The sequence below is a fragment of the Pelodiscus sinensis genome, chromosome 1 (genome assembly GCF_049634645.1).
Source record: "Pelodiscus sinensis isolate JC-2024 chromosome 1, ASM4963464v1, whole genome shotgun sequence".
NCBI classification, from domain to species: Eukaryota; Metazoa; Chordata; order Testudines; family Trionychidae; genus Pelodiscus; species Pelodiscus sinensis.
Genome location: NC_134711.1, coordinates 162,376,623 through 162,401,233, shown reverse-complemented (window position 1 = coordinate 162,401,233; position 24,611 = coordinate 162,376,623). Strand labels below are relative to the sequence as shown.

Here is a 24,611-nt window from a genome sequence, read left to right as displayed (position 1 = left end):
AGAATCTAACTATTTCACCTCTCTGTAGCCAGAAAAAGGAAAGAAGAGAAAACCTAGCTTGCTGGACTCAGCTGGTTTAGATCTAGTGCCCAGGACCTGGTTAAGTGACTCAGTAATAATGGTAAATGGCACATCAGCTGAGCCCAAAGTAGCACAGCAAAGTTGAAGTTCAACAGACCAAACATGAAAACAGCAAGAGTCAGGCTGGGAGAGGACAAGGCAAAGTTTGCCCACTTGCTTGTCTCCTTATTTGCAGGAGACATAGCAAGACGGGGGATAGGGGCTGCCCCTTAGCAATGCTGCCCCCAGGTTCTCTGTGCTTGCACAGTTCCCTCCTATAAGGCAGTGATATTCACAATGTGGCTTGCAAGTGACTCTTCAATGTGTCTCCTGGTACTCTTTGCAGCACATGATATGAATAATTAAATCACACCGTGTTTTAACCAATCAAGATTGTTTTACTAAGCGATTAACCAATTATGTTATCAACTTGCTTTGGGAATAAAATTATATAAAAATATAGCTCTAAAACCAGGTATTTCCTGTCATATAAACTGAGGAATCACCTAATCATTCATGACCTAATGCATTTGTTAGTCTCTAAAGTGCCACAGGACTGCTCGTTGGTTTTAAATCGGAGTAATACTAGAGTGAAATGATTGTTTCATTTACTATACTGTGGCCTTTTGGGATAATGTAGATGGCTAATTTTGCTTCTGAACCACTGTGGACTGAGTATCTCTGCTAGTATATGGTCTATTCAAGGAGTTTTAGGAGCTCGGAGGAGGAAGGGGAAGCAGCATAAAGGGGATTATCATCTCCTTGCCACTTCCTGTGCTTCAAACAGGGAGCCTGAACCATCCTTTTTCTTGCCTCCCTTCCTGCCCCAGTCCTCACCTTGTTCTCTTGGCCACCAGGAACAAAGATCTACAGTTCTGCTCCCCTAGCCCTTGCACTGCGTTCAGAGAAGAGTAGGGGGCATCACGGAAGAGGTTCTTCATTGCCCTGGAGTGACACTATCCACCCTAAAAGTCCTTACTGAACCCCTCCACTGAGCCCACTTAAGACACATCAACCACCATCTGCTTCCTGAGAGTTGTCAGGTGGCTGAGAAGCAAGACTTGTTGGGGGGGGGGGAGGGGAGGAAGAATCACAGAGAAAGGAGACAGAGCCCAGAGATCTATGGAAGAATAGAAAACAGCAAGGAGAGTGAGGGAGAAGATCCTCACGTGATCTGCTCCAGAGATATCAGACAAGAGCAAGAGGCAGAGTAGGAAGACATTTTTCCACTGGATTCTGATTACCTTCAAGTCTCTTGCAAGCCCCATGCATCTCCCTTTCCTGTGGATATTAGGACAGCGTTAGCCCAGTGGATTTTAAGAAATTGATGGGAGCATGGCTCCTCTCCTAGGCTTTTTAGGAGAGGGATCCCTGATCCTTAGGATATACCGAGGTTTCATAGAAACGGGGACTCCTTTTGGCAGGCCATGGTTCATAGCACTAGGACACATTTCCAAAGCATCTGCTGACCATAGTCTTTATGCACCACGATTTAAGGCCAGTCACTGATCATTTCACATATGCCTGCAATGACCTCCTCTTAAAGACCAGCGTGAATAAAAATAGATTTTTTTTTTTAAATAAAAAAGGGTGGTTTTTTTTAAAAGTCAGATGTCTAATTTTTTTTAAAACTCATGAATAAAATACTAACTAACCGTATTATTTAAAAATAACAGTTACAATTAAATCTCATCACAAATATGCTACACATACACTTATTGTCTCATAAAAATGAATTAATTGCTTCTTGAAAGTTCTGGGCTTCCAATTTCAGTTTCTCCACAGACTAAAAGGTAACATATGCAAAAAAAGACACAGGCTGGATAGGATTGTTTTTGTTCAATACTTACCTTGTGATTGACTTTGGCCAAACACAGCAGAAGAGTTAGTTAAGACACAGTTTTAAGACAGACACACAATACATAGGAAAAGATGGAGGCAGCACAGAAAGCAACAATGGAGTAGACTGGAAAGAAAAAGGGGAGACATTATTCAACACGCACATAGAGCTTTCTATATTCCTCCACACTTTTGCCACAGAAAAACTGTCATGGCTTCTGGACATAAGAGAGATCCTATCAGGGAATATTCTAATGGAATTCATTCCCTGGTTAAAAAAAGGAAACCATGTCAATTGTAAGCAGTACAAGAAGATGATGTAGGGCCTAGTTCAGGGGTGGGCAATAATTTTTGATGGGGAACCACTCCAAGAATTTGGAAAGCGGACAAGGGCCAAACTCTTCCATGATATTAATGAAGGAGATGTGGAGGTCTGGAATGAAGGCTGGGTGCAGAAGGGAGCTTGGGGTAAGGGAGAGAGTTTTGGAAAGGAACGAGTCTACCAGCCAGGCAGTACGCAATTACACAGTAGAGAAGGCGGCTGGGGGTGGGGGGGGATCTGCGTGCACCCTGGCCAGCCCCCCCTCGCCCCTCACCCGCTCAGCCCAGCTCCCTGGCAGCCAGTTCCCGCCCCCAGCCAGCCAGTTCTCCCCCGCCCCCAATCTCCTCCAGCCAGCCCCGTTCCCCCCCAACTCCCTCCTAGCCAGCCCTGCTTCCCACCGGCCGGTTCTCCCTCTTCCCCCCCGATCTCTCCCAGCCAGCCCTGCTTCCCCCATCTCCCACAGCTGGTCCGTCCCCCTCACCCCGATCTGAGATCAAGTGCGCCAGGCATTTTTTTTTAAACCATCTGGTAACCCGAGCTGTTTGTTGTGTTGGATGTTGCTAGAAAAAAAAAGTTTAGCTTAGCTAATCTTTATGGCTTGTTTAATTAGGTAACTAGGTTTGGAATCTATCACCTAAGTATACACAATATAGAAATCTGTAATAAGAGAAATTTAGAATTGCCATTTGCCATTGAAAGTCACTTTTTTAAAATACGTATTACATAACATGTAACACATGCCCCTTATTTTGGAACATTATGGCCACAGACCATAAAGGTGATGCCATAAGTCTATTCCCCTATTTTACTTCAGCACTCAGCTTTTCTAAGAGAAGCACATTCTATACTTTTCTCAAAAAACAGAAGTGCCAGTGAGTTCAATGGGGCTTACTCAAATATTAATTGCACACTAAATACAGCCAGTCTTGGCTTTCTTGGTTACTTGATTTTGTGTGTGTGAGATTTAAATTGCTTTGATTTAAATCAGTTCTTTAAATCATCTTGCTTAAAGTCAATCCATCCCATTAATGACTGCTTGATTAGAACGCCTCTCTTTGTAAAGCTTCTAGGACTTACAGGGACAGAGCTCCTGTCCAGCAGAACTTAGGGCCTACCAAATATAATTCCAAAATATATTTTTCACTAAAGATGAAGTTACTGGTATATCATCAGGATTTTGACTGACTGCATAGATCAAGAACAAACTATTAAAAAACCCCAGAGTTTAGGCTATCCCGGTGGAGTTGCCACTATTCTGTATTTTCAGGTTGATCTAAAAGTAATGCACAAATGTTAAAGTTTTCTAGCTTTTGAAACAGTTCATTTCTAGAAATTATGCATTCAGCTGAACTTATTCAATTAAGAACTCAGTTAAGAGTGCTGGTGACAGCTGACAGCTTAATTTATGGACCAACTGTCCAACTGTTGCCCACAAACATCTCGACTGCTCTAACTGTTCGTAAGTAGTTTTCTGTCAATAAATACAACCACAAAAACATCTGCAGCCCACGAATGTAATAATCTGAGAAACAGCACCCTTGTTTATTTCCACCTTGATGTATGGCTTCATACAAACATTTATGAATACAAATCATGTAAGGTATTTTTAGATACATTACATAAAGTGTATGTAATTTAATATATCATACATCCTCATTTCAGCTCCTTCCTCTTTCAAGAGGTACAGAGCACATATTTGAATTTAAAATGCTCTCACCAGAGTAGTGAATACAGAATCATAATAAATAAACTTAGTAATTTCAATGCAGAATGTCTACAATGCAGAACATTTTGAAATAAGTCAGTTACTACTGCAGCATTATAGCTGCCAGTTATGAGCACCAGCTGAGGACTGGTTACAGTAATGGAGCATTCTGTTCAGATGAGGTTCTTGACATCACTGTCGTGGTACTTAAAGGCTTCCTCTCCCTCCCTTATACCTCCCCAGTTGGAGTTTTGGCATTTGTTGGCTCAACCAGGATAGAATGAAGATTGCGAATGATGTTTTAGGTAGCTGCAGTTAATTGCAGAATTATTTCCTTAATTCTTAATTTCCTACTTGTTTAACACTAACATTTTTGAAAGTTTATACATACTTGAAATATTTTTGTCTTCCACCTTATTTATTTGTTTTTGTGAGGAACTTGGCTAGAAATCTTTTCTATTTTATATAGTTACTCTTATGTAATGAGAGGTGTAATGCTTCTTGTTCCCAATGTTCATGGCCAACCTAGAATAACTGGCATACACTGAAGAGAACAGAGTATTGGAAGATGGCCCCTATAGATCTGTAATGTTCATACGAAAAATGGTTCTTGTTTTAAATTTAATTTGAGAAATTCTATCACTTGTGATCATGTAATTAGGGACTATCATGATGTATATGCACAACACAGGGGAATTACTGTTATTTGTGGATATTGCTCAGCTAGTTCCTTATCTCCTTTTTTCACTGCCCCCAAACGGTGTTCTCTCTAGACTTTCCCAATGCCTGTCTGAAACATGGGCCTGAATCAGAGCTAATTGGTTGTGACTCAGTCCAGATAAGGCAGAAGTGATGCCCATGTGCTGAGGGAAGCACTCAGATAGATGATGGCAGAGACAATATTGAGTCTCAGGAGTGAGGGGATACACTTGCTTTTTTATTAATGTTCTCAGCCTGCTGATCCTAACCGAACCCTGAGTTACTTCTGAACCTCCAAGAAACAGTTGTATTTGAGTGTGCTCTTATCCATCTGCACTTCATAAGCACATTGTTACAGCTATCCATATTTTTTTTATCTTCACATTATATTGCTGCGGTGAGCTATTCTTGGGGCTACACAACTTTAATTTTCTCATGCATGGAGCATATTACACTTGTGCTGATTTTCAACTAGTTTTTGGGTGCAATACAAGATTTTGAGTTTAAACTATACAGCTTAGCAGTGCTTTTTTTGTGACGGTACTGCCCGGTATGCAGTACCAGCACCTCTAGTCAGAGGTCAACAACTTTTCCTCTGGAGTACTGGCACCTTTAAAAAAAAAAAAAAAAAAAAAAAGCACTGCAGCTTAGTATGTTTTGGGTCCTAGCTGTTTTATAAATGCTTCATGCTGGGGACTGAAATCAGGTGGAAGACTCAAATTGACAATCCAGACTTTATGTATTGAGGGTTTACTGTGGGAAAACATTTTTCAGCACAAGGCCTTACACTTACATTAAGTTCTTCATCTGATAGAGCTGGAGTTGGCTAACAGTCAGGACATGCTGCAAATTCCACATTTTCAATCAGGCTTTTGCACACATGGGATAGAGTGGGAGGAACTGATTTTCAAAGCTGGACAGGAAGCTTTTTATTTTGCTTTTGCGGATTCTAACGTGTCAATTCTAGGACTTAATGCATAGAGGTTTTTTTCACATGCCCAAAGTGCCAGTAAGTACAATATACACCGGCAATATAAATCAGAAAGTTTTGGTAATTTAATATAGAACCCCTTTGTCTATGAAAAATCCTCTTCAAGAGCACATCTGAGCCGCTCAGAACAAGACCATTGTAAAATCAATTCCTATAATGATGCTCTGATCCCAGAAGTGATGAGGAAAGGGTGGGAAAGAATCTCTCCAACTGGAATGATTCAGTTCTCCCCAGGACTCCAACACAGACATTTCCCTTTCCCCCACCCAGGAAATATTCCAATTAGATTTAACATTAAGATGACAGCACTGTTTGGTCTTTCTCTAGCTCCTCTTCCTAGCTGCCCTATGAGGGAAGCAAGGGGGACGGACGAAGCCAGTATTCTCAATCTAGCCATATTTTCCCCACTTTTTGATTCATCCAAGCTTAGACAACTGCTTCAGAAGAAAAAGAGGAAAAGAAAGCACATCAAGAATCACCAGGAAACATACATGTGCTTAGACAGCCATTGCTGAACAGGAGCTAGGAAAGGTCACGTAAGGGAAAAGACTAAACATTTCTACATTCTTAAGAGACGACTTCAATATTTTTGGCACGAATTTATGCAGATAACTGTGCTCCATTCATTACCGTAGCTGGAATCGTTCATGTAAGTAGGTATGGATTTAGGCTATAATAGGGCTCAGATTGCCCTATTCTGAATGCCAGAAGCTTTATCACTGAAAAATTGCCCTATTCTGCTCATTCCCTCTGATGCATCTGACCCCTGCCCACTGTCAGAAGAGAGGATGGCCCATCGGTTTGACCATCATGTGCAGTCTTATGTTCTTAGTGATCAAACAGAAAGCTCACTCAAAAACGACTCTTCATCAATTGCTACTGAGGAAAAAGCAGAGGGCCCTATTCATCTGACCTGTGAAATACTGCTCTTCTCTCTGACTGCACACAAGCTAGAGCAGCAGAACTATCAACATTTCCCTCTGCACTGGTCAGCCAGGGGTTGTTATGCAGATTACAGAACAAAATCAAAGATTGTGTGCTGCTTAAATTTCTGAAGCACTGGAGCTTTTTCTAAGGAGAGAACAAAATGGGGGAAACATTTCTTCACATTTTCTAATACCGAACAACAGTGCAACTTTTAAGGAAAGATTGGCCAGAAAGGTTGAAAAAATGAGGAACTTTCTTCAGGGACTGCAACTTGAATTCTTCTCAGGAATGCATCTCCTCCCATTTACAGTAGCCCCACAAACTCAGCCTTGGAGACACTCAGACTCCTACAACCTTTCATTAATAAAAAGGGTCAAAAGTGTAACAGCAATCCACCCAATATCTACATATACAAAAGGGCACAATTGATACAGCTTATGTTGGCAGCAGAAAAAAAATAAAACAGATAAGATCCAAGTAGGAAATCACAAAGATACACCCCCAGCTTACTGCCAGTCTGGGTGTTACTCTAAATAGACCAAGGCCAAAGACAAAAAGAAATGTGAGCCAAATTATTCTGTCAGTCTTATATGACAAATTGTAGTCTGGATCCTTGCAGTACTTCCTGACTTATGTGACTGACTTTTTCAATTCTCTAGAGCAGTGTTTCCCAATTTTATTTGGCCACAGAACCCTTTTAAACTCGAAAGAACTTTGTGGAACCCCTAACAACAGTCTAATATATGGAGCTGAAAAAGTAGACCACAAATAAGGAAGGTTAATAATAAACTAATGTTAAACAAGGTCCTGAGATCAACATTTAGTTTAATTGCACATATTTAAAAAAAATAACATAATATTAATTATTTTTTTTTAAATCATAAAATGTTAGTGTAATGGAATTTTCTGGCAGAAACCTTATTTTTACTTCGCGGAACCGTGGGGTTCCTCGGAACACCATTTGGGAAACACTGCCCTAGAGGTGTGTTTCACAGTACCCTAAACTCGAAATAAAGAGATTCTATTTCAAAATTAAGCGCGTCTACACAGCCCCAAATTTCGAAATAATGCACTATTTCGAGACATCCCTTAACCCTCATGGAATGAGGGTTATAGGGATGCCAAAATAGCATGCCCGTTATTTCGAAAAATATTCTAAATAACAGGTGGCTTGTTAAGATGTGGGGTAACTATTTTGGGATAAGCTGTGTAGACACACGCTGAGTTACAATACTCTTCTCTTGCTCCTCTTCCATTTACTGTATACTTTTCCAAGACCATGGCAATCAGTGCAGAATATACTTTTGGGAAATGACAGGAGACTAAAGTTTTCAAATTGAATTAGCTATTCAAAATGAGTCAAGATGTGGCCAGAATGACTAGCACTGAACAGAGGTTATAAAAGAGGGAGAATTTAGAAACAAAGAAAAAAATGCACTTTTCCACCAATCCCCAACCTGCAAAAAACAGAAAAAGGGAAATTGTGTCTAGAATGGATGTTCTGAGAGGAATGGCAGTTTGTGCAGTTATCTTTAAAAATCTTTTCAGTTGCCTTAAAGTAGCACTAACTCAATATTTGCACCATCTCTTTCTAAAGAAGGGCTGCAAACCCCAAGGTAATATTATGTAAGGCAAATTGGAACGTTAAGAGTAAGCATAACCATTATCCAAGCATTCCCAATGGATAGTGTCCAAGTGAAGAGTACCAACTCTGAATTCTCATGAATCTGTCCTGCACTAGCACGTGTCAAGAAGAATTATGAAAGGGTCACAATTTCTTTTCTCTTCTAATTTCAGTTATTTCTGAAGCACAACGATCTTGCAGCTTCTTCGTACAATTAAAAGGCAGGATAATAACCATACAGGACTTCAGGCCAAGTGAACGTCAACTAACCTCAGGCCAAAGTTTTAGATTTTGTAAGAGAAATGGGGAGTTTTACAAAGTCTGATAGTGTTTATAAAATTGATGGATGTCTGAAAAACAAAGTAAGTAAGTGAAAGGAGAAGTTCTCTCTTATTCAAACATTCCTATGCAGTGCTGCAAACCCAAATTCAGCAGTACTGAGTCAGGCATGAGTCCCAAACCAGAGTGACATCTCTATGGAAGTGAACAACTGTTACACAAGCATTAGCGGTGAAAGTAATAAAGCAGACGGTCAAATGTTTTGGTATTACATCTTCTCAGATAACATCAACAGCACTTTTGTTTGTTTTACATAAAAGTTATGTTAAGTGTCTTAATAAAAAAAAAAAAAAAAAAAGTGAGGTCAGATCAAGCCAAGATACCTTCAAAGAACAGAGTAACTTTATACAGACTGGCTGTGTCTACACTGGCACCCCTTTCCGGAAAAGGGATGCTAATGAGACCAGTCGGAATTGCAAATGCCGTGGGGGATTTAAATATCCCCCGCGGCATTTGCATGAACATGGCTGCCGCTTTTTTCTGGCTCAGGGTTTTGCCAGAGAAAAGCGCCAGTCTAGACGGGATCTTGCAGAAAATAAGCCCTTTTCTGGAAGATCTCTTATTCCTACTTGAAAGGGCTTATTTTCCGCAAGATCCCGTCTAGACTGGCGCTTTTCTCCAGCAAAACCCCAAGCCGGAAAAAAACTGCAGCCATGTTCATGCAAATGCCACGGGGGATATTTACATCCCCCACGGCATTTGCAATTCCGACTGGTCTCATTAGCATCCCTTTTCCGGAAAGGGGTGCCAATGTAGACACAGCCACTATGTCAGAACTCAGTTGTGATGTATCTTAATGATTGGCTGAGCAAGCAGAAAAGTCTTCAAGCTACATTGGTCTCCTGAGAATGAACAAGGTAGATTAACAGTCTCGCATTAATGGACAAAGAATACAGTTACTAAGTAATAGAAGCCAAAAGAAGAGTTCTCAATCTCTTCATGTGGCATTTACACTTCAAGCAAAGACCTGAATACCTATGTATCCTAGTGGAGCAATGAATACAATACAAAATTGTATCGCTTCTCTGTGAAGCCTGGTTGGATACCGGCTTTGCCCAAATGGAGGTTTCTGTCAAATTCTCCCAATGTTGTACTAGGACCTGCATAGTATTGTTAACAGGGAGAGACTCTGAGGAAAACTTTTGGCTTCCAAGAGGACATGCAAAAGATTCTCTCCATAAACAAGCATGTGGGAGGCTGCCTGCCTTTTTTTTTTATTAGGGTTGGGAGCAGTGAGTAACTGAAATCACCCAGAGAGACTCTTGTTAACCCAATAATCACAAGCAACAGAAAAGCTGGCAGCAATTTAACTCTTTCATGGCTGCTGGCTGCAATTTTGGTACACACCAGGTCCTGAAGCTTTGGGGTAGGGAAATTAGGAGAACCTCGCCACTTGCAAAGCTGACTGGGTGGAGAAAGAGGATAAAAAACTTTTAGCCAAATTGCTGAAAGAAAGTGTGGAAGGACTTAAGTTGGTCCTAGTACGTTCACATCACATTCCTCAACTTCTGACCACAGGAGCAGGTGAGGGGAGGGAGGGAGAGAAAGAGAGAGAGGTTTGCCTTTTGTGTCAGGAAAGTGCTCTGCTCCTTTCCAGTCCATGTCTCTTAGAATACCCTCTGGCACTGGGGCTATAATATTTACAGTTGCATATAAATTAATGTAGTGAAACAACCACACATTTTAGAAGAGTACCAGAAACAGGAATATTCGCATGTCACCACTTTTTCCACAGCAGTAAACATGGGCAAATATGTGTCATCTGTGCAGTTTGTACCAGCTGCAAAGAAGCCGGTTACACATGTCAGGCATAACCCTGCATGTTGTGGCATACAGCTTTGTTTCCTAGGGGCAACATCACTTGTAACATCCACAGGTTCTTTCCATCAGACGTTTCCAGCAGGGCTGCTGACAGGAATTCTGGGCCCCCGGACAACATATCAATGGGCCCCCATCCTCCTCCCTTGGAAGGAGCCACAAGCCACTTGCCTCCCCACTCAGAGAAACTCTGAGCACCACCTCTTAAATAGAGGCCCCTCTGGTGGATCACTGCCCTGTCACCTGCCCTGAAGTGCCCCTCCTGCCCTTCTTCCCCTCTCCGCCCCCCCAACCCAACTCTGCATCCCAGCATTCCTGTGCCCCCCGCTCCCCGCCCCCCTTAGCTCTTTTCTCCCAGTCATCCCGGTCTACCCCTGCTTGCATCCCTCTGCTCTTGTGTCTTCTCAAGCTGGTTCCTCCACCCCTTCTTGGCCCTCGCTTTCTGCAGTCCTGTACCTGGCTCTACCCCCAGAACTCATCTCCTTCCTCCTCTTCTCAGCTTGGCTCCCTTACTCCGTTCTCAACCCAGCTCTCCACACCCCACTCATTCTGACCTCCTCCACCTGCCCTGCCGCTCCACAGACCTGGGCAGGGGTTCAAAGAGGTAGGAACCTCCTGTCCCCTGCCAACACACTGCCGCTATCACTCTGAGCACAGGGCTTAAAGCTGCAGGGACCTTTTGCCCCCACTTCCACCCTACTGCTTCGCAATCCAAGCTCCAGGGCTCCTTACAGCTGCTGCCCTGCTACAACAGCAGTACTGTTTAAAAGGACCGAATCAGGGTTGCAGCACCAGGCCCCCTTAATTCCACCAGGCCCCCTTTGTCCCTTTCCCCCTGTGCCCCCTGGTCGGCAGGCCTAGTTTCTAGTAACATGGTGCTAGGTACCTCTGTTTGCACCTACTAGTGATCAGGGTGAGTGCCTACTGTATTAGCAACTGGACTGTCGTGTGAGATCTACCCTATGAGTGAGATCACATTGCTGCAGGAAAAGCACGCTGCACAGAAACGTGATATAGGCTGGACCTTGCTGGTCTGGCACTCTTGGGAGTGGACTTTCCCCGAACGAGAGGATTTGCTGGACTGGGGAGGTCCCTCATCTCTTGGCCCATGCTCCCATGCATTAGGGCTCCAGTCCCCCAGGGCTGGAGCACCTCGGCCAGAACTCCACAGCTGGGCCGGAGCTCCCTGGCTGTTGCTGGGGCTAGAACTCTCTACTGTGCCGTTGTCCTCCTTTTCCCCCGCCAACACCCACTACCACATGGAGCTCTCGGCTGAGTTGCCGGTGCCCCCTCAAGTGCCCCTGCCCCGCTGCCAGACCTCCTTGTACCTGGGCTCTGTGGTCCAGGAACATCCGTGGACCCCGCCAGACCACGGATGTTGCCGGACCAGGGAGTCCTAGTTAAGGGAGGTACAACCTGTAACTTGTTTGATCTTGCAGGGCTAAAACGTCATTCCCAGGCCACATTACAGAGACAGGCCGCTTTGAACGTTATGCATGTTTCTTACAGATCCTCTCTCTGCTGGAGCTGAATCATGGGAGGGATTCCCTTTCGTCCCTCTCTACTCTGATGCTATAATGGGAGCAGTTTAAAACAGCTAGCTGGGTTTTATTTTGGAAGATGCACACATTAAACCAAAAAAAAATAATATATGAAGTCTTTTGCCTAAATGCTATGTTCTATCTCCCAACTCAGTGACCCTGCATCTAAATTGGAACACTGTTCAACTGTTTTAAACATATTGTGGAGTGGCTCAAAAGTACCCAGCTAGACTGAATCAGTCGGAACCTATTTAAAACTAGTTTTAAGAATTGGCTGAGTTCCTTGCACGCTTGCAAGTCCCTGTGATGCCTTCTTAAAGCCAGCGTTTACAGCATGGGAGGGAGACTACAGCTTCCAGGTTGTAAACTTATCGGGGCCTGGACTGACTTCATTGTGGGCCTTGCGAAGTACCAAGTACAGGTTACTTGCTGAACAATAAAAGCATTACAGAGGCAGAGAGAACGTCCCAGTTGTTGGCAACGAGATGCATCCTGGAAAAGTCCTTACGTGGGGGAGAGAGATCCTGACTATTTGTGCTTTGTGTACCATGACATTTTTCTTAATAGGAGGCACAATAACCTCAATGTCCTGGTTTGATTCCAGCTCCGAAAGTTGCATTCTACCTCCCTAAATTCCCTCTGCAATTTGATGGATATACTGTTATTCTTTACTTCCTTTCCAAAACACTGCATACTTGTTAGTATCATTATGTAGTTGCTTCCTTTCACTCTAGAAGGGGCTATAATTCTTTGCAATATTTCTGGCTGACAGGTGCTATAGAAGAGAAAGCTATGAAATCAGCAGCCATCAGCAACATGAGGTTTAAACATGAGGTAAGTGTGAAGCCCCTACCTTGATTCTTCCAGAAAACTCTGACAGGAATGGAAGTCACATCTTTGCTCTTTACCCAGCTGTTGTTGTGGTGCCTTCTCCAGGCAGAGACAACACAGTAATAATCCCCTTTGTCTGCTTCAGAGGTCGACTGGATTCGTAAACTGAAAATATCCATGGCCTGTTTAAAGAAAATTATTTCCCCATTCTGGGTCCTCTGTCTGCTCCTATTCCCAACCATCAACGTCCAGTCTGCATCCATCATGGCAAGAAGTTGGTCCGTTGCAACATCATCGCTGAGCAGGAGCATTCTGTAGTACCAGGAGACTGTAAAACGTGTGTTTGCTTCTGTGTTCTGCACATTCGTAATCCTGCATTCCAGTTCTGTGGGGTCATCTGAAAATGTAGGCATTTTTGAAGCACTCAGAAATACCTGGTAGTCCAGCTCTGCAAGGAAATTGGGAAAGTGGGAAGAAAGCCAGGAGAACATGTTAAAAGTGGCAAGTAAAAAGCAAACACCAAAGTAACAGTGAAACCAAATGTAGGCCTAGCATCTGGAACTATCCAACATTACACATAAAAGCATATGGGCTAAATATAGAGGACTTGTAAAACCAAGAGACTGGGAAGTCCCAGAGACCAAAATTTTCATAAGTGACCTTTTATTTTAGACACCCAGCTTACTGAGCTTGATTTTCAGTGGTCACGGACTGTAGCTGGAGTTACCAGAGTCCCACGCTTAAGAAACTCAGCTCTAAAGCCTCTCAAGATGACAAAGCATCTGAGAAATAAAGGGTTTTTTCCCTGGCCTATTCTCTGACATCCAAATGTGCAGTGTCAGATTTTAAATCATCTCTAGAGTACTCGGATGAATGTACAGCTTGACATTCTTTTTCTGAAGTTTCAAACAGATCAGTTGAAACTCTAGTTAGTGTCACCCTATCTCCTCTGCCAGATAAAAAGGGCCATCCCCAGACACCATCCTTTCCCACTTACTGTTCTACGCCTCACCGACCTCCAGTACCAGCTCCTGCTTTGGCCCTGGACAACTCCAACACTGTGTCAACAAAGCATCACCAAATGTTTAGCTGGTTAACATGACAACCAAGGATGCACATATCAAAAGCCCATTGGGTTTGAATTTTGAAGTGGTACTACCTGTGTAGAACTGGAATCTCTCAAGGTTCACAGTTTCAGAGCTGAGCAGCTGAAACTGAGGTTGGAATAGCTGATCCAGGAAATGAGAGGTTGCAGGACTTTGAACTCTGTTAGATTTCAGAGACAGCCGACTACAGACTTATGAACAAAGTAGCTATGATAAGTCTCTCTCAGCACTAAAATTTGGTTATGGAAATAAGTGCTTGCCTATCATTGATAAAACTTATTTTTTCTGTATTATTTTAATTATTTGAAAAACACCACTGAACTCCCTATGGTTTTATGACTAAATACCCCAACATTTTGCTCATGTTTTCAATTCCTTATCCCTTTATCTTGTGGCTGATGCACTAATCTCAAACACTGATTGACTATAGAGACAGAAGGAAATGCAAGTGTAAAATAGAAACCGCCTCTGACACATGGCACTAGAATATTTTAGTGGAAATACTGGGAGGTAAACCCTAGCCCTTTTTCTCTCTAGGTACACTAACAGTCTCGGAGTACATTTAGTAGCACAATTCAACTTAATCTGGCTATACCTACTTTGGCAATTTTAAGGGAATTTCTTGCAATTGCTGTCATTGGCACAACTTCATCAGAGCTACAAATCGCTAGGTGTAGACTAGACTTCAGTGGCTTTAATCATTGTTTTTTACAGGAATAGATGACAAGGGTAAAAATGAAAGAAGCTAGTTTACACTATGGTTTCAGTGGTTGCTAGCGCTGGTAACAGTGAGAAATTTCCCTAACATTTCCAGTAGAAACAAGACCTAAAAAAATGCACAGAATTCCACAGCCAAGTAACAGGTCTACATGGGAGACCACAGGAATCAACACCACAATCCTCATGAGAACTAAATTCCAACAGATCCTAGACAGCAATAATATGCCTCACCTCTCTTTTAGACACAGCCACAGTCTTTAAGACTTGAAACCAAAGGACAAGTTACTCAAAGCAAAATACTGCATTATTCTGACCCCTCCCAAACCCAGAGGTGTTAACATTCAAGAGTGGTAGTTACAAAAGATGCTGTCCTGTGACTGCTTTAGCATCTTGGTACAAGCATGGGAGCATTTGAAGGTTGAAGTTCTTCTCAGACTGAGAAAAGAGCTGAAAGAAAACAAGTTTTCTACTAATCACTTTGGGTTTATTAGTAGTAGTAGTAATATTGGGGAGGAGGAAGGATTGCTAGGGGGAGTTTTGGCTTTGAAAGTATCACTCCAGCTAGACACGTCACACTGACAGACACACTCAGACAGAGGATTTAAAAGGAATAAAAGGTTCCCTGGATAAGCCTCATTCCTCCACTCTGTCAGCTGTCAACGAACAGTCTCACTGACAGTTCAATGACTTAATACCATGTTAGCACTGAACTTCAAGGAGGAGGGGGTTAGTGGTGAATTTAGGATGCAGTTTGTAACCTCACATGCTGAGAACTCTTTTCCCATTCCCTCACAGCCCCAGGCAACACTCATCGGAAGAGTAGCTTTTATACATTCCTGCACCTCAGCCAACTGGTGAGAAAAAGGACCAGAAATTTCACTAGCATCATAAGGGATGCTCCAAAGCAGCAACCAGGTGACCTACTGCAGACAGTGATAGAGATGCAGCTGTGTTAGTCTGGTCTAGCTGAAACAAAAGACAGGAGCATGCAGCACTTTAAAGACTAACAAGATGGTTTATTAGGTGATGGGCTTTTGTGGGCCAGATCCATTTCCTCAGATTTTCAAGCCCAGAAACATAACAGGCAATTGGAATGGCCAGATGATGGTCTGGAAGGAAGAAGAGGACCAGCACGGGACAGCAAAGGCCTCCATCCCGTAAAGCATACAGGGAACATCATTTAAAATGTTAATGGCCATTTACTGTCTTGGAGAAGGAAATAAAGTGCATCTATTTGTCCTACAACGCATATGGGGGAGAAAAGAGTAATCTAAAGGGGTGTAAGTGGGACATTCAACTTAATGGCTTGTCCATTCACTTCTAAGTAACTTAGGTTTGGCCTCCGTTCTAATCCTCAGACTACCACCACCAGTGTGGCATTACTGCCAGTGTCTGAGCAGGAGAGATTCTGAACTGGAATAGTAGAGAAGGTGCCAAGCCACAACTGAGTGCATGGGGCAGGGGGTACCTTGCACACCAACCTAGGCACTAAACTGGTAATAGGCTCCGCCAGCTCTAAAAGATAATCAGTACTTTCTGTATTTTAGCATAGAGAGTGGGAAGTAATGTCCTTCTCTGCCCCTCAGATTTGAAATGCTGTCAAAAGTAATTTAGCTCTTAAATGCAGAAGTCAAATAAAGAAATTGTTTTAATCGTTCTTTGAGAGAGGCTGACATGTCACGGCAAACTAAAAAAATACAGCTCTTGAGAAATTCTGCTTAGGTTTGATTTTCTGGATCACCCGGTGTGACTGTTTGAGTCTCAAGATATTTGCATGAAAACAGGATCTTTATAGCTTAAGAGTTCAGCCAGGGTAATGCAGAGCAAAAGCTGGTTAACTCACAATCTTTGGTGTAGACAAGACACAATGGAATAGCAATCCAGTAACACATTCACTTCTCAGTGTGGGGAGAAAGCTATCCTGCTCTTGCAGCTAAGGTGGGCTAGATGAGTCTACTAAGTCTATTCGGTCTCCATCTTCTATAATTCTACATCATAGCCCTGTACACAAGAGTAAACTGATACCACATATGTAATTTATGGATTTTTAACATACCATATGAACTGGAGGACATGACATATTCCTAAGTTTTATAGTGACATATAACATGACCCTTAACTTGTAAAACAAGTCCTTTGAGGTCATACGGTATTAAAGATCTCTTCATAACGTAACAAAGGGGAGGCTACTAAAAAGTAAATACAAGGTCAGTAAAATTACCACTGGATCAGACACTCATGGTTAGTGAGTGGAGCCATGAAATGTTACTGTACTAAGACTGCCTGGCTTGATAGTCTATGCACAGCAAACAGACATTTTGTATACAGTATTTGTAAGGTTAAATTAGAAAAAGTCACTGATTTCCAACATTTTAAAACATTTACAGTGAACGGAAAATTCTGCGAGTCCAGGTAAACTTACATTAACGGTCACCTGCAAATAAATACCTTCGGTCTTAATTTTGAGGCATTCAGTGAGTGCAGATTTAAAAACCTTTAGAGAATAGATTACTAAATCAGACTTTTGCAACAACCAGACATAAAAGAATAAATACAAGAGTCCCACTGGGACTGTCATCAGGCTATCCCAGGTATAGAAATTCCAAACTTCACCAGTTTACACAGGGTGTAGTACAAGGCCCTTAGGCTCCTGGCAAGTTTCCAGCATGTCTCTCTCCTCTAAACTATATACTGACAACAGAAGCCAGAAGAGCGGGCACAAGTGGATCTGTATCCCAAGGGACATGGATCAAAAGAGCCTGGTAAAAGAACATTTCTCCATGGCTGTACTAAATGGGATAGATGGGGGCCCTTGTTCAGACTCCAATGTCTTTGTCCTGAATATTCTATGGCGGAACTGAACATTGGGAAAAAATGACTCATTACCTCTACAACCTCAGGATGGAGACACTCACCTAATGTTGTCACCACCACGTTGACGGGGGAAGATGTCTTTTCCACCACCTTGTGCCAGCCTCTATTGTTCTGTGGTGCCCAGACAGCTGCTCGGCAGAAATAGTAGCCAGATTCGTCCACACCCACATCTCGCACCAACATGCGGTAGGACTTGCTATCCATGTAACTCAGGCTGATGAGGGAAGAGTCACTGACCAATGAATCATGGTCCACACTCAACAAAACCTTGGCATCCAACAATGTAGTATCAGGTGATTGACTGAAATACCACGTAACCTCAGCTTGGAAGATGCCATTTCTGTCTGTTGTGATGTTGCAGGTGAGGTCCAGGGAGTCCCTTTCAGTCACAGACATGTTGCTCGTGGTAATAAGCACATCCAGAGCTTGGAAATTCAAAAACAGGACCAAAAAAAAAATGTTATTTTCAAGAGTTTGTCACAAACTATTTAGTGCTTGCTGCTCTGTGACTGCAAGTTCAAGTAATTTCAGCCCTTTACTTTCAGTGCTTGGTTGTTTAATGATTTGACTACAGGTTTGTTACAAACTACAAGTGTGTGTAGCAGTCAGAACATGGGACGGAGACTCAAGATTAGAGGGTTTTATTCCCAGCTTTGCCACAGACCTCCTGTGTGTGTCTAGGCAAGTAATTGCCTCTGCACTGATTTCCCCCATGAGAAAAACAGGGATAATATTTCATTTTACAGTGGCACCGAGACATTTAGAACCTAATTCACAAAAGGTAGAACTTCTACTGGCATGCACCCATTTATATCACAGCTAAATTTGGTCTTTGTCTAAAGAATTTTGAGCTCCTATGCAACACCCTTCCCCTTCCCCCCCCCCCCCCCCCCCCCCCCCCGACACACAAGCAGCAGCGGCAGGAGCTACAGAAGGTTAAGTATGACTTAATGTAAGCAGCCATGGTCAAACCTTGAACTCTAGGCTTACCTCCAGAGGAGGCCACAAGCGAAAGGGCACTGAGGGCAGTGGTAGTTCCATAGACTGCTGCTGCTTCATGTATTACAGTGGCCAAGATACATGAGAGATTATACAGCAATGCCTATAGTTCATCTTTGTTGTAGCCATGTCAGTCCCAAGACATTAGACACACAAGGTGGGTCAGGAAGTATCTTTTATGGAACCAACTTCTGCTGGGTGAGAGAGAGTAGTTTATACAGAACTCTTCTTCAGCTCTAGGAAACTTACTGAAATGTTCTGAGTAGCTGTCCTCTAACAGACTCCTCTCCTGGCCAGTGGCTGTAGGGATGTTAGGTACTGTGTAACTGACTAATCATATAAACCACACAAAATATTATCAGTTACATGATTATTTGATAGTCCCTGGGGGTGGGGCTGGCAGCCAGTGCGCTCCTAGCTCCACTCCTGGGGAGCTCCCTGCCAGCCCGTCCTGCTGCCTCTCTATCAGCAGGGTGGGGTGGCAGATGGGAACTGGTCCACGAGGGAAGTCGGTTCATAAACCAGCTCCTGTCTGCCACCCTCCACTGCAACAGAGGCAGCAACGCGGGGCAGCAGCAGCAGCCTCTCTGCAGGGGGCCCAAGCTCCCCTTGGACAGAGGCTGCACCGGCATCCCACGTAGCAGCCTCTGTCCGTGGCAAGCTGGCCCACTGTGGACAAAGGCTGTACCGCGGCAGCCTCCCTTGTCCCACCGCCTCCCACTGCTGCCTCTAATAGAGAGGCAGCAGCACAGGAGTGTGGGTGGCAGGCAGCTCTGTGGGATCCAGTGCTTATGGGGAGCTGGCTTTTAAGCCAGCTCCCCACAGGCACGGGCTCCTGCCTCTCCCTGCTTGCTGCCTCTGATACAGAGGCAGCCTTGGGTGAAGGGGAAGGGAAGTGCATGTAGATGACAGGATTAACCAATAAGCCCAGGCATACTGTTTAATCGTGTAGTCAATAACACAGAGACATCCCTAGTGGTGTACTCAATTCACAGAACACATGGCCACAGCCAGCATTCAGAAAGGACCTTTACGAGCAGTAGTTTGCAAAGCAGTTGACATCAATTTAGATTAGTTTAAATAATTATGTTAGCTTAAATAATTAAAAAGTGTTTATTAGGAGACACTTCCATATTCAATTTTTTTGTATTATAATCAGACAAAAAAAAACCACACTTTTTGTCTCCTACAATTACCTCCAGCTGCAAAACAGGTCAGGTGCCTGTTACCTTATCCCCTTCTCTTTCATTTGCCAATTTGTTTACCTGCATTGTGCATAAACATTGTCCAAAACTGTTTGAGCTATTTGTATACTGTCTGGTAGAACTGGCTCTATTCCCTGACTGGCATCCCCAGGCACCGGAGGATACCAAGGACCACAATAAAAGATGAGAGCCCAATTCTACAAGACACTATACAAACAGGGTTGCTCCTTAACAGTGACCATGTGCTCACTTTAGAAGGTGGCTGGGCATTTCTATGGTAAGTGAAGTAATTTCTCTCTATATGCTCATTCCTGTATACATTGTCTATAAGTTAGTAAAGAACTTTTGGGAAAAGTACTATATAAATGCAAGACTCTATACATTTCTTCACAATTATCAAAGCTGTTGCCTTGCAAACCAAGAAGTACTTCTCTCTCTCTCACCATCGCATCTCACAGCACAGAAAAGTCAGAAAGAGGTAATACACCACGGTACACCATACTTGCAGCATTTCAGTCAACTACATGTCCCAAGGACCTCCCCACAGTTGACTAAAGCCTCATCGATTTTTCCTGTAATGATAATAATTTTATGGGTAAAGAGGGCTAAAGCCTTCAGCGTAATTCTGCAGGGCTGTAATAAACTGGCATTAACAGAAGATTATAACTCCACTACAAGGTGAAGGCTAAGAGATCCTCCAAGAAACAAATATCTTCAAGCAAAGGGAACTCAAATACTGGATTTATAAACCAAGAGATATTTTTGTAAGAATCTCACCCATCCCCAAATTCCTAAGCTTCTTTTCTCCTATTATCACCAAAGCGCCTGAGTCCCCCATTCAGGATTACAGGCCCATCATGCTAGGCTGTGCACTAAACCATAGTAAGAAAAAAAAGTCCTTGGGTACAAGAAGATTTTGCAATCAAATTCAACACAAGGCAAGCAAATCTGACAAACAGCAGAATGGAAGGTAGCAAGAGGACAAGATTAACAAGTTCATGAAGTTATATAGCTAGCCTATGTACAAAGCAATGGTACTACATAAGGCTGTAGCACCTTGGATGGCTAAAATATGTTGTGTACACCTTTGCCTTTAATAGAGAGGCACAACGTACAGAGCCGACGGGACCCAGCACACACTGCTCTCCAGAAGGGCAAGCAGTCAGGCCATGTTGCATGACAGTATACACAGCACGTACAGGCCACACGCTCCATTTTGTATATGGGGAGGAAGAGGTGATTAGGCTGAATTTAGAAGCTTATAACAAAATAAAAATCATCACAACTTTAGCCCCCGTTGCTGGTCCCTAGGATTCCCTCCTTCATTCGGTCACTGATTAAAGCCCCATCTACATGAGTCAGTTTCTCAAAAATTTAAGAGCTTGACAAGGCAATGCCAGAATTAGAGCCCTCACTTAGTACCCCGACTCTGGGGAGAGCATCTGAGACCTTTCCAAGGGAGCAGACTGATCCAGCAGAGCTCATGTCTAAGCCCCTATCAGTCAGAATTACTTATCTAACCAAAGACCAAAGTTCTGGGTTGTGCCTGTGACTCGAGGATTTCAAATGGCTGATGCTTTTATTGTCTCTGAACACACCATCACAGTTCAGGGCATCTGCACCTGTATTTTCTCTCAGCAATCCAGAAAGGTCACCCACTCTCAGGCTTCCAGCTTTCCAGCTGTTGCCTTTCTTGGGTGGAGACACACCTCTCACTTCCATCTGACAATGTTATTCCCAGCATAAACAGGCTACCCAAACTCACCTATTTGTTTTCTCTTCAGAGACTGAGAACAGAGGTATCAATGACCATACCATTATGCAAGCTTATTTTATTCTTAAGGTAGAAAGCACTACAGAGAAAACACTAAGAGTGCACACCAGAGACTCTCCCATGTAACATAACCTCTACCAGGTGCAGTCTTTCCACACCCTGTCCAGATCTCCTTTATGGTCACAAGTCCATCTCAGCTTCAGCTCACAATCAGCACCCTCATAACAGATTTAATCCATCCTTTATATGGTTCATGGGTCTTAGAACTAGGATTTCCAGAGGCAGATCATTAGCAGACAATGGGTTTCCTCCCCCGGGTGAAGCTTCAAAAGAGAGGATTCACAAGGGTAATTTGCATTCTCTTCACACTGTCACTCTTCCTTTCCTGCCACACATTTTCTATCGTCTACTTTACATGCCTTGTCCAGAAAAGTCTTTTGAAGTTCCTAACATTTACATTGGTCAAGACTCTAGAAATGTTACATACAATTCTACAGTGTAACAAATAGTTGCATCTTCAATACAATGCCCCCCCCCAACCCAAACGCCCCAAACCCAATTCAATAAGCTTTAACTTAATACAGTGAAGTTTGTCTTAATTTCATAAAGTTTGTTCAGGACACTGTTAGTCTGTCTCTCACACGCCCTAAAATACTATCACTCTCATATTTCTGAAGGGACATTATACCTGTTCTTCTGCCAACTACATGATAAGATGGCACCACTATTACAATACCCCACTCCACATTTTGGCAGGGCTAGCACAATTATATGTTCAGTTTATCTGCTCATGAAGTCTGTGGGTAAGAGATCTGGATACTCATAACTCAACACTGGGAGTAATTTTGTTTCCTAAGCACATATAATTTTTAGGGTCTTATTCAGGTGTGCCACAGTGCTTAAAGAGCTCTTTCCCTAAACAGCTGCCAACATGATAGAGCAGGGGTGGGGAAACTTTTTTTGGGTTGGAGGCCACTGACCCACAGAAAAATCAGTTGGGGGGGGGGGGCACACACAAATGAGAAGCAACCAAATTCTCACTAACATGGCCCATGGCGGGGGAGCCCTGAGCCTCAGGGGTTGGATCCTGGCAAGCTGGGTGCCACATCTGGTCCCCGGGCCTTAGGTTCCCCACCCCTGTGATAGAGCAAGCAGTTCAATGGGCAGGGGGCATCAAAATGAACAAAAACAGAGCTAAATTATGACACTTTGAAATTATCTCTCTCTTTGTCCTGAAAAGCTACACACAGCAAACATTACACACTTGCCACGGAAGCACAGGTACCTCTGGGGAGGAATGGGGCAGCTGTTTTAACACCAAAGGACAGAACACAGAGTAAAAGGAGAGAGGAATTTGGGGAGAAATAAATACAAGTACCCAAGTAGGAACGTCACCAACACAAAGTAACAATCCTACTCTTGGGAGGTGTGATAGGAAATAAAATGACCATAAGGGTACGTCTCCAATGGCATAAAAAAACTGCGGCAAAGCAACAGCTGGCTCAGGTCAGCAGGCTCAGGCTCACTGGGCTTAGCATACAGGGCTAAAAACTGCTGTGCAGATATTTGGGCCTAAGCTCTGGGACCCCAAGAAGGAGAAAGAACCTAGAATCTAGGTGCCAACCCAAGCCCCAATGTCCACATAATTTGACAGCCCTATGAACTCAAGTTAGCTGGGTAAATGAGCTGAACCTGGATTTTACACTTCTTTTAGAGGACAGAGCCCTCAACAGCACATCTCTCCCCAGCACTATGCTGAGGTCCTGTCTCATCACTGAGAAGAGAGCCATCAGTATCACCTCCTGCAGCACTCTCGATTCTCCCAGGGGTACGGATGCAGCCTATCCCTGCTTCACATCTGCTCTCACAAGTTGCCAGGGCTTAGATGTGGCATTTCTGCAAGTGGTAAAGTAGGAGACTTCTGCACCTGAAACTCACCCGTCTGCTGAACTACCACGCTTGCTACTTCCACATTCTTCTCCTGGATCTTCTGCCAGGAACTATCGGCACCTTTCACCCACTCACTCACAAGACACCTGTAGTTGCCCCCATCCATTGGCAGCGCCTGGGAGACAGACAGTCGGTAAGTGTCATTCCCCACAGTGTCCAAGCGCACTTCTCCGCTCAGGTAGCGCTCTTCATACTCTGGGCTGGACCAGAACTTGCCCTCGTGCGTCAGAGAGAGGATCTCCTGCCAGGCTGTGCCATTCTTGAGCTCCCAGGTAACTTGCAGGTGAGTGTGTTCTGAGGAGGTGGTGGATGCAGAGCAGTACAATTCAAACGAGTCTCCCTCAGATAGTTTGCGAGAGATTGAGGACCGGGCTTTAGAACCACGCACAGTTAAGCCATCGGCAATCACTATTGAAAGAAGAAACACAGAGTAATGCACGTGAGTTTATGGAAATGGTAGAGAGATGGGAAATGTAGCTGGCTGACAATCAACCGAGCAATCACACTGACTTCCCACAGCTGGGCTTAGACACTCCCTCATCTCCTAAGTTCTCTATAAGCTGCACAGCTGCCTATTTACTGCCACACAGTCACTCAAGGACCTCGCCCAGGACCCCCATAGCCATAGCTGGGAACCCCCTTCCCCGGCCCCAACTTAGCTGGGTCACTAGCCTGCTATGGCCAAGGGAGGGATGGCCTGAACCTGGCACCTCTCCCCTGGCCCAAACCCAGCCATGGCCTGCGTGGCCCAGCCCTGGGTCTGTGCCGCAGCCATGACAGCCCTCCCCCAGCTCCAACCCAGCCAGAACCTGGCTGAAACCTGTAAGGGTGCCTGTCCTGCCGCAGCAAGCCCAGAGCTGCCACTGTGGAGAGGGAGGTGCCTTGCCTTTCCCAGAGCAGGTACTGCTGCAAGGGGAGAGAGCTAGGAGTCGGAGCCCCGGAGCACCCTCCTCCTTCACTCCAAATCCCTCAACTCAGCCCCAACCTATAGCCTGCATCCCCCCTCCAGAACCCTCACAGCCTTGCACTCTAACCCTCTGCCCCAGCCATAGTACCCTCATCCCTGGTCCACTCCAGAGCTCCACCCCAAAGCCTGCACCCCCAGCCAGAGCCTTCACACCCAATGTTCTGTTCCAGATCTGAGCCCTCTCCCACACTCAGAACACCTGGGCACTACTCCGCCACATGAATTTTGTCAGGTGCACCAATAGGAAGATGATGATGTGTCATACATCACCTCCATATTACTAGAGGTCTGCGTGGATACAAAATCTGTGTCCGCATCCA

General features: G+C 44.0%; 1 protein-coding gene across 1 annotated transcript in view; it reads right to left on the bottom strand.

Moving 5' to 3' along the window:
* The window catches only part of PTGFRN (prostaglandin F2 receptor inhibitor), a 106,025-nt gene that overhangs the window by 41,426 nt on the left and 39,988 nt on the right, over nt 1–24,611 (bottom strand). Inside the window, exons 3-5 of the mRNA XM_075909226.1 lie at nt 23,313–23,732; nt 17,438–17,821; nt 12,719–13,144 (exon numbers count right to left, since the gene is read on the bottom strand). Coding sequence (XP_075765341.1) covers nt 12,719–13,144; nt 17,438–17,821; nt 23,313–23,732 — 1,230 coding nt within the window. The remainder of the gene's footprint in view (nt 1–12,718; nt 13,145–17,437; nt 17,822–23,312; nt 23,733–24,611) is intronic.